This window comes from Lissotriton vulgaris, chromosome 5, assembly GCF_964263255.1.
Source record: "Lissotriton vulgaris chromosome 5, aLisVul1.2, whole genome shotgun sequence".
NCBI lineage: Eukaryota > Metazoa > Chordata > Amphibia > Caudata > Salamandridae > Lissotriton > Lissotriton vulgaris.
The window spans coordinates 344,209,605-344,220,502 of NC_141693.1; the positions used below are offsets into that span (position 1 = coordinate 344,209,605).

Here is a 10,898-nt window from a genome sequence, read left to right on the forward strand (position 1 = left end):
CAAAGCCTTGGCTAACCTCCTCATGCCGCATATACCTGATTTAGTACACCCGGATCAGGCTGGCTTAATGCCGTGTTGTGTCATGCTAGCCTTCACAATATCCACCATGTTCACAATGCCATAGCTGCTGTAACTCGTCTGGGATGCCCGGCCGCTCTATTATTGGACAATATTGAAAAGGCCCTCAACTCTGTCAGTTTGACTCATTTGTTCGCGCTTCTGTAATGCCTCAATATTGGCCACGGACTTCTATCATATGTTAGTCTACTATATACATAGCTTACTGCTTCGGTGCATGTGGCTGGTTCAGCTTCCCCCCGATTTCCTATCCAGCATGGTACTCATCAGGGTTTGTCCCCTGTCTCTGTACTTATTTGCCCTGGCCATGGGGCCATTCGCGACTTGGGTCAGAATAGATGCCATGGTTCGGGGCTTTGAATGGTTGCGAGAGGTCTCAGACCGCATCATGCTATATGCTGACGACGTCTTATTTTTCCTTACTGACCCGCATAGAACAGGCCCTAGGCTCTTTCGTATCATGCAGGTTTTTAGAGAGACGTCCGGTCTATATATGAACGCCAGCAAATCCATTCTGTGGCTGATACAGGGGACACATGCCTTCCGCACATGGTCGGCTGATCTGACCATTGCCACAGTGGGCTGCAATATCTTGAGGTCTTCTTGTCCGCCTCTCAACCTATCTCTTGCAGAAGCACCAAAGCGAATTCGCCATGCCACACAACCAATTTACAAATATCTACAATTTTGTCATGCCCTGTCCCCCTACCTTAAGAACTTAGAGGCTCTTCTGGAGTCGAATCCACTAGAAGGTGAACTACTCATGGTGGAGCTGGAGATCACAAAATTACTTAGATATATCAGTCCCTAATTAACAACAGCCCCACCACATTTGATGCCTTCCGAGCAAACTGTCCGAGGGACCTGGGTCTGATAAAGGATGACGACTGCACATTTAGTTGTCTTGTTGATTTTCGTTTTTGATTTGTATTGACGTAGATAATAATGACTTACCTATATGCATTGACCTGTACATGTGTGGATCGGGCCCAGCGGGCCATATGTGGCAGAAACTACAAATGAAATCTGTTTTGAAAAAATGTGGCGGAGAGTGAAAAGGACTTAGTACAACCAATGAGGATTCCATAGCTTCTTCGAGTTTATCAATTCCTTAATGAATTTTGGAAATCACTGTGGCTTTGATTACAGAAAAGAAGTCTCATTGCAATAGGAGTTGTTTGAGGCATTTTAAAGAGAAAAGAGCTTCTCAAGTCAACTTAACATTGCAATCAATTTGATTTTTCTTGGAGACATTGACACGAATCCAAAAGCTTAAGGATTTTATTGTTGTGGTACATTTGAGAGGGGGGATTTTTATTTTTAGTTCATAAATACATCCTATGTATATTTGTGGTGGTGGTTTTCTGCTAAGGAGAATGAATTCTGACTTTCATGAACTAGTTTTAACAATTCTCCGACATCCACTTTAAAATGCTGAATAAGGTGCTCTTGAGAATGAACACATCATTGAAGTGGTAACTTTTCATGTAAAATTATGTAATTTCCTTATTGGTGGATGGACACTCCTCATTCGTCATTCAGGACTATGGAATGTAACCTACTTTCGCTAGTAGGCTTGGTGTAGGATTGAGACTGGGCTGAATATGTTCTCAACTACTGCATCCATTAGTATTCAATGGAGGTGGAATAAAATGTTGGAGTTGTGTTCAGTGCTAGGGAATTCAGAGATAATCTCCTGCATGTTTGTCAAATCTCAGTGAGAAAATGTTGTTTGTGGTGGGTATTGCTGTATAATTATAAGGCATTTTTATGAGACTGATGTTTATTCTTGTGTTGGTTATGATTAGGGGCCAGGAGGAGAAGATGAGCTCCATATAACAATTCTTGAATTAAACTGACATTTATACTTAATGCTTCTTCTGTTTACTCCCTTTTAGAAAAGAACAAGAAAAATTGAAGAAAGAAGAAGAGGAAAGAGAGAAGGAGCAAGCAGAGAAACTTAGAACCCTCGGTTATGATGAAACAAAACTGGCACCATGGCAGCGGCAGATCATCCTAAAGAAAGGAGATATAGCAAAGGATTAGGAGCACAGAGCCCAATGGTCCCGGCCTTGACATGAAAAAGGAATTCCTTAGATCTCCAGCATGAACTGTCTGTGGACAATTGTGGGGATACTTTGGTTAAAAAAATCGATCTTTACTCATTCCAGCATTGCTATCTGATAAAAACATAGGTTGTAAACTATGACATGTTACCAATAATTCAGTAACGAAATGCAACAGTAGTGCCCAAGATGAAATAGATTGCAATTTCAAGATGTAGTGTCCCTTACAGCAACATTATGAGAACATTCAGTTACAACCTATGTGGGTCACCTTACATTGTGGAGAAAACAAAAGTTCTTAATGTAGATGCGTGTGTAAAATGTGTTATACATCCCATGCTAGTTGTACAATGTGCTTTGTGGACTAGATGCAGCAACTGAAAGACCGCTGGTACACCTGTTGAAATATTTTTCAATATCTCATTCGCACACAGTTTCTTGCTTCTCAAATATTGGGTTTCGTCATCCTAATACAATGTACTTTTAGTGTAAAAAAACTGAAGGATGTCCCTTCCAAATATTATGCATCGAAGGTGCATGTGGATTTATGAATGTTGTATATATTAAATGACTAATATATGTTAGGTAGCATTTAGAATATGTAATGTGTAGAAAGTGCATTTTTTGCAAGATTCATATTTTAAAGAAATTATATAGCACAGAGATATAAAGAGAGTAACATATTTGGTTTATGATATATATATTTATTTCTTCAGATGCCATATTGATGTATAACAAAGCTCATCCAGTGACATTGCCATTTTAGCATTTTTCTATACATTTTTGCCATGTGTTTCTTGCAGCCTTTCACACATAATTTACAAGCACATTTCACACACAATTCTATACCATCTTATAACAATAAACCGTCTGCATTAATATTTCAATTCGCTGTCTTCATTTCTATTCAAAGGGAGATGTTACCGGTTAATTCTGAACATTACCACAGGAGTAATTATTTGAAATGTGTTTGCTGGGAGACCTGGCATCACCTATTGTGCAATGTCTTTCATTCATTTATGTTTTCTTATCTTAGAACATCTGTTATAAGTACACTTAACAAGAGATAACGCAATAGAGTAACATATTTTTTTCAAAATACTCTCAAAGGGAATCAGAAATTGCGAGGATCAGAGAGAAAACAGTTGAATCATTAATCCGAATATTATCTAGGTTCACATATATTTCCAACAAGGGGAGGAAAAAACTGTGAAGGAAAGAAAACAGAGTTGTGGGGTAAGGCAGAAGATCTTAATCGACAAGATGAATAAAAGCAGTGGGGACAGGATGAAGAGGGTGACATTAGGAGAAGGACATTTACTAGTTTAGATGGCAGGTGCATATGTATCTTACTTTTTTTTTCCTGAACTGAAGTGGGTCTCCTTGACCCAAATGGATTGTATTTTCTGATTTTAGAAGTCTTTCAATGTACTTCTCGTATAACATTCTCTATACATACTTCCATGGTGAAAAAAGAGAGCTCGTTTTATTGTTGAACAATATACAATATTCTGTCCATTAATTGTTGACGGTATAGAATGATGGTATAAGGCAGCATGTTTTGCTTCGGCATATCTTGCCATAGACATTTTTCAAGACTTTAATTTTTTTTCAGTTCAGTTAACCCAGTCAGTTAAAAGGGAGTGGTACCCTAATTTAAGTTGGGGTAGTTGGGTTCCGATGTAGTAATGTGCCTGGATCCCCCAGTGGGGAAGTGTCTAATCAGAGCATGGAAATGATTACTGTTAGACCAAGGAGATTAACTACCGATATAGCGGCATCCCAGACATGATCGTGGTGCATTACAATATGTCTTTGGTGGTTATTTAATGAATGTACATACAAACAACTAAATATGTAAATCTTGAATAATATTAACTCAAAAGACATACCATTCTTCTGAGATATTTCTGCATTATGTTATTCCTCCAGAAAAAATATTGTAAAAAATTGGATTCAAAAATAAAAAAGTTTTGTCCATCTCCAATAACATAGGCGATAGAATTGATGTAGTCATCCAAAAAAAGGTTTTTATAATACTGGGGTTTATAATACTGTTAAAAATGACAGACATAACTCTGTAAGGGTATACTGGCAGTGCCTATTGAGATGACCATATACTTTTTGATTCTCTCAATAAATGTACAGCATCTTACCAGCTTTATCTTGCCTTCCATATGTTTTTTAGTGTTGACCCTTTACAGGACCAAACTATTATGAGTTACAATATAATTTAGTCAGAATCCAGTCCAAATTAAATCTTGCAGCATGTAAATTGTTAATATAATGCCATGCTGTAAAGATTTAAATAAAGTCAGTAAACACATGTTTAGCTTCTACTTTTTGTCTTCTTGGCTATATCAAGAATTATGCAAGTTGTAAGAAAGGGACGTATCATAACATTAAGAGAAAAGCATTTAGTGGTAAATCTTATGAATTCTCTGTTAAAATCAAAATAAGAAAGTGAAAAATTAGTACATCAAATACCTCAAAATGTCTTATCAGGATCTCAGATGACATAACAGGGCATGACCAGAGATAACAATTATGCCCATTTCTGATTTGTTTGCATTAGCGGTGAAACTCTCACTTACTTAAATGTAATTTCCTGTACCTTGGGGACCATGGTCAGACAAAAAAGAAAATTATTTTGGTGTCAGAATTGAGCTTCTTTAGGAATCAAGTCTTCCTCTAATAATGCCAGTACATTTTGAGATTTCTGAGTTATCATACATTTAAACGTAGAGGTTCTAACAAGAAAGGTGCCCAAGGATTTTATTGCAATGATCAGTTACAATCTGATTCTCCCAAATGTATTCGATCAATTTAGGTAGAATTCTGTTAAAAAATGATATTGTGTAAGAAAATTAATGTTAAACTCGATACTGAATCTTGATGACCATAATATGTAACTGAGTCTATTTCCCCTCATTATCATCCCTGTATTAGGAGCTTGGGGAAATAAAATTGCTGCACCTCCTTTACTACCATCAGAAGGTGAGTGTCTTCAAGTGTGGAAATTTTGCCTTTTCGGGTAAAGTTTTTTCTTTAGAATTGCTGACTGTCTGTACTACATCGGCAGTATCCGAATTCCTCACTGATTCTTAAATATATATCCCAGCATACTTCCCTTTCTGCCTACATCAGCAGGTCCGGCACAGTGTATCTGACCATAATTCATGAGGCACAGGGTCAAGACTGATTTGCATATAGTTGTGCCTGAACTGGGGTGGCGAAGTGAGCTAAAGAACGGTGATGGATTCAACCCAGATCTGTGACTGGGGGTGAGTGTCTGAAAAGTTTCAGCGCTCCATCCATCATCTCCTTGTGTTTGCTTTGTTCGCTGTAAGTCGGCAGGGTATTCCCAGACGTGGGTCTCTTGCTCACTTTGCCACTGGATTCAAGCTAGGCTGGCAGATGAGGGTTGTTAGCCCAAAACCGGTCCCAGGATGCTTGTTTCCGGTCCAAGGAAGACATGGCTTGGCAGTTCGGGCTGAACTGTTCGCCTGAGGCACAGGGTCAAGACTTATTTGCATATAGCTGTGTCTGAACTGGGGTGGCGAAGTGAGCTAAAGAACGATGATGGATTCATCCCAGATCTGTGACTGGGGGTGAGTGTCTGAAAAGTTTCAGCGCTCCGCCCATCATCTCCTTGTGTTTGCATAATTCATCTTTTCCAGTGCAGTTCAATGAATAAACATGCAAAATGAAGGATCATTGCTTGCCTTTCATGTGCACCTCTGGAGATGACAACAAATTATATGATGCTTCTCTCATGGAACTACCAAAGTTCCATAGCTAGATGTTACCACCAAATAACATTTAGTGCATGACTGACAACTAAACTCAGCCTGGCTAAAGCTTCGCTGTCCACCACCATGTAGCAGCAAGTGAGAATTGGGGCAATCGGTAGGGCAAAATAGTAGAATACTCAAATAGTCTCCCTATATATTAACAAAAATAGTCATTTTATGAGGATGGTGAGAGTTGGTTAGACTAATCAAATAAGAGTCACTCAAAAGCAATATATAACTCAGACAGCACTGTTCTGCCGTGATGCCGCACAGATCACCTACAACAATGCACCTGTGAAAAGTTATGGGAGATTGTTGGCAATACACCTGCACCTGCAGTAGCAGTTCTTCTCTTCCAACTTGACTCAGCATGCAAAAAACACCAATACCCGTGCACCTTCATCATAAATAAATGCAAGTACACATATCACGCTGCCAACGCAACTCCATCACAGATCACACAATTTTCTGCCTGTGGACCTCCACCATTAACAAAAAACTGATCTACTAATGTATCCCCATTCTTTGAACAATACATATCTCTACCAGTGCAGGAATGCACCCCTATGTCACCGCGCTTTAGTGCTTTGCACACAGAAGGATCAGGGGCAGGAAGGGGGACTTGTCCACAATATATAACACAGGCTAGAACTAATTTGTGTGTTCCACCATTATTTCAGGGGATTTCCTAGTATGTCGGATGCTAGGAATGCTATTTTCAGGCACTGCCTGACCAGCCCTGAAATCAACCCGGCAGGAGCGGGAGTTTCCTCCCCACATGGCTATTGACTGTGGCCATCAGTCTCCTAAAGCATTATTGATAAAATGTACTAAAAATGTAGAATATTTAGTTCTTTTTTCCCAAATGTTTCTTTGTGTGAGGGCAGTAATCCCCCAACACCTTCCTGCAAAAGGTTTGGCTTTATCACTACACACACTTCTTCACTGCATTTTAGGACTGGTATTAAAAATATCAAGGGTTGTTTTGCATTCCCAGTTCACTCCTGAATGAACTAGGCTTGCTGGTTAATTGTTTTGTACGACTTCTCTCAGTTTAAACAGGGTAGCTTTGGAAGGCTAACGCATACAAAGCCTTACGATTTGTCCCCTGCAGTCATGCCTTCCTGGGAATCGAACACTCACTGACACACTGGCATGGTTATAGTTGAAGTCATGAGGAAAAGGAGATGCATGCATTTGTAAAACCAACAAATCTGGCTTTAATATGTTAACATATGAAATCACAGGCATGGTGAGGATACCCCAGCCCCCAAGCCCCCTTGGGGGGACCCAGAGGGACCCTGCCTGGGGTAAAAAATTAAACAAAGTGGAAAAATTGAGGTGATACCGCAGGACTACTGTGGGATTGTAAAAAAAAACAAAGTGGCAGCAGGGGTTGCTCTGTTTAAATAAGGGGAGAGGTGTGTGGCGCCCCTCCTCTAGCATTTACAGGGCCCTGGGGAGCCCAAGCCGGGGCCAAAATTAAGATATATGGGGAGGAGGGACATGCGAGTGGTGGTAATACGGGGCTTGGCCTGCTATCAGATCTCAACAATCCTGCTATATGGCACAAGATGACCCTGCACACCTCAACAATAAGTAATACAATGTAAATGCTTTTATACATATGGTCACATTAGCTCCAATTGTTCTCCCATGAATTCCAAAGTCAGATTTCTTCTTTAAGCAATTCTTTTATTCACAGTTGATGATTAAAACCAATAGCCAACGCGTTTCGTCCGTGGCCGGACTTCTTCAGGGCTTTATTTAGATTTTTCTATATGGCACAGCTTCACATTGGTCTTCACACTTGAGATTCAAATGTTTTCCATAAATAAGGAGATCATGTATCAAAGATGTACCAAATATCCAATTTTTCAATGAGAATAGAGCAGTAGGGGCCGTCAATAAGGTATCGGCGTCTCGTAGTTCATGCAGTAATCCTCCTGTATGGGACTATCTGGAGGTAATAGGATGGGTGGTTGGCTCCCAAGGACCCTCAATAGCCAAGGGGACTTCATCCCCGTACTCGTAGTGCTCCAGAGGCGTGTTTGCAGAGTGGTGGAGAAAGGGGGTGTGGCCTGCTATTAGATCTCAGCTATCCTGTTGTACGGGAATTACTGGAGGTAATGCAAGGGGTAGTTGGCCCCCAAAGACGTCATTGGGGGCCAACTACCCCTCCTCTTACCTCCAGTAAGTCCAACACAGCAGGATTGCTGGGAGGTTGTCAGAGGCATGCCCCCTCAGTGCCTCCCACGTTGTGCATGCAAATGCAGGGGGGTACCATAGGTACCCCCCAAGTGCCCCTCCCACTCTCAACATCCTGGGGGCCCCCAATGGGCCCCGACTGCAAAATCTGCATGCCTTTTGGTGGCGGCAGCGCCGCCACGGAAAGGCTGCTTCCCGCTGCAATCATAATATGGATGGCGGTGTCTAGCAGACACCGCCACCATATCAGGCCCCTTTTCCGCCCAGTCACCTGTGTGACCGGCAGAAAAAACCGGCGGACGGTCTTTCCGTCCCTCGGGGTCCCCCCGCCATACTGATATGGCGGGGGAAATGGCATGCAGACAGAGGAGAATGTCGGTGTATCGCCTCCGCCATGCGGGCGGTGGTGATCTGCCCAACATTCTAATAGACCACTATATGTCTACAAGAGACCTGGTGTAATAGCCCTGTACATGTAGAAGGATATTCCTCATATTTTTAGCCGCAGTTGGGTCGCAAGAAAGGAGAGCAAAAGGGGTACTGCAGACACTTATTTCTAATAAAGTCTCTACCAATCTTAAGAAGGTTGCATCAGTGGGCCCCCATGCAAAATTATTGTGGTTAACTAAAAAAGGATGGAAAGATTTGATAGTTGTAAACGTCTATACAACATCTTCGATTCCACACGTAGTAATGTGAAATCACTGACAGAATATTGACGGTACAAACAGGTAAGTACAAAAATATTGAATACAAAATATCGTTGTAAATAATATGGGGCCAGATGTAGGTCACCAAATACCGGTCGGTAACGGCCTTTTTCGGCCGTTACCGACCGGAATTTGGTGATTGAGATGTAGGGGGCCTAATTTTTACAGAATCTGTAAATTTACCGAAACGGTAAATTTACAGATTCTGTAAAATACCGATTCGGTAACTTTACCGAATCGGTAAATCTATATGTAGGTTGCACTGCAAACAGTGCCACAGGCCCCTAAGAATTCGTTATTTACCATGTAATACTATTGCATGGTAAATAACGAATTCCTGTGTACATGCACATCTGTGCATGTACACCTGTGCCATGTGGCACACAGATATGCCCTAAGGGCATGTATGTGTGTCACATGGCACACAAGCCTGAATCAGGGGTGCAGCACAACAGGGTGTCAAAGTGACACCCTGTCCCCCTTGTCAATTTTACCGAATCGGTATTTACCGATTCGGGAATTGCCATTGATTCCTATGGGCCTCAAGGCCCATAGGAATCAATGGGATTTCCCGAATCGGTAAATACCGATTCGGCAATTACTGAATCATTCCGATTCGGTAAAAATTACAGAATAATTACCTACATCTTATTTACCGAATCTAAAATACTGAATCGGTAAAATTCAGTATTTTAGGGTCGGTAAATATGATTTACCTACATCTGGCCCATAGTTTGTTAAAATATCGATTTTTTAAAATGTCTTAAAAGTAATGTAAAATTAATGAAATAATAAATATATTTAAGTAAAACATACTTAAAAATAGTTAAATAACCTTAAAATTAATAAATAATTATTGTAATAAAAAAAGCATTTTTATTTTTAATACATATATTAACTTAATATTAAAAAAATATTAAATATTTTTAGCGTAGGATAACGCAGGGTAAAATAAACTATTCCCACTCCAATGAGTGTAACATTATGGAAAGTGCTGGATAGCGGGTGGGTAAAAATTACTATTCTCACTCCAGTGAGTGCAACAGTAGGGAAAGTGTTTTATAGCGTAGGGGTAAAAATTACTATTCTCACTCCAGAGAGTGCAACTGTAGGGAAAGTGTTGGATAGCTTAGGGGTAAAAATTACTATTACCACTCCAGTGAGTGCAACAGTAGGGAAAGTAATGATTTACTATTTAAATAAAAATTAATTAATTATCAATACCAATAAAAAAATAATTTTAAGTAATTACCAATGACAAGATATTTAATAATGAATTAAGTATAAATACCAATAAATACTATTTATTAAAAATTAATTACCTATTAATAATTAATTAACAACAAAATAATTTTCACTACCAAAAAATAATAAGTAATAAATAAAATTGCCAATTATTAATGAATTTACAGTAAATGTATCAATACACAAAAATAATTTCAATAATTACTTAATTACAATTAAATTACTTCCCACCCTATTACCCTATACACCCACAACCCGTTCTGAATAAATTAATACAAATAATATAATATCAATTATTACAAATTAATTACCAATTAATACAAATTTATTGGCAATTAATAATTAATTAACAATAAATTAATTATCAATACCAATAAATAATGACTTAATTACAATTAAATTACCTCCCACCCTATTTCCCATAAACCCACAACCCGTACAGAACTAAAACGCAAAATTAAATGAAAATAATTAATAATTCCTAAAAATTCATATTTATTTTACTATAATAAATTACTAGTAGCATCTAATGGTATGGAATTAACCAACCGCCTCTAGGATGAAATCACCCCAAATATAGTGACTGAAAATTTTTGCTGTATTACAGCGTCCATTAAATCGCTTTTAACTAAGTACCCAGGAACAGTATGTAGCAAAAAAAAGGGAAGGTTTGACCGTACTTGCACTAAAGCTTTACAGTTATTGAAGCATGCCCTGTTTAGGTCCCCGTAAGATATATCAACTATTAAATCCCTACGGAGCAAGTACAAATTAGCTATAGTTGAACGCAAAAAGAG

At 39.2% G+C, this 10,898-nt stretch overlaps 1 protein-coding gene across 1 annotated transcript in view; it reads left to right on the forward strand.

Moving 5' to 3' along the window:
• Positions 1-3,012, forward strand: part of ESPN (espin) — a 1,077,204-nt gene extending 1,074,192 nt beyond the window's left edge. Inside the window, exon 15 of the mRNA XM_086921582.1 lies at positions 1,977-3,012. Within this exon, the coding sequence (XP_086777708.1) occupies positions 1,977-2,124 (148 nt within the window). The 3' untranslated portion in view covers positions 2,125-3,012. The remainder of the gene's footprint in view (positions 1-1,976) is intronic.
• Positions 3,013-10,898: the final 7,886 nt, after the last annotated feature.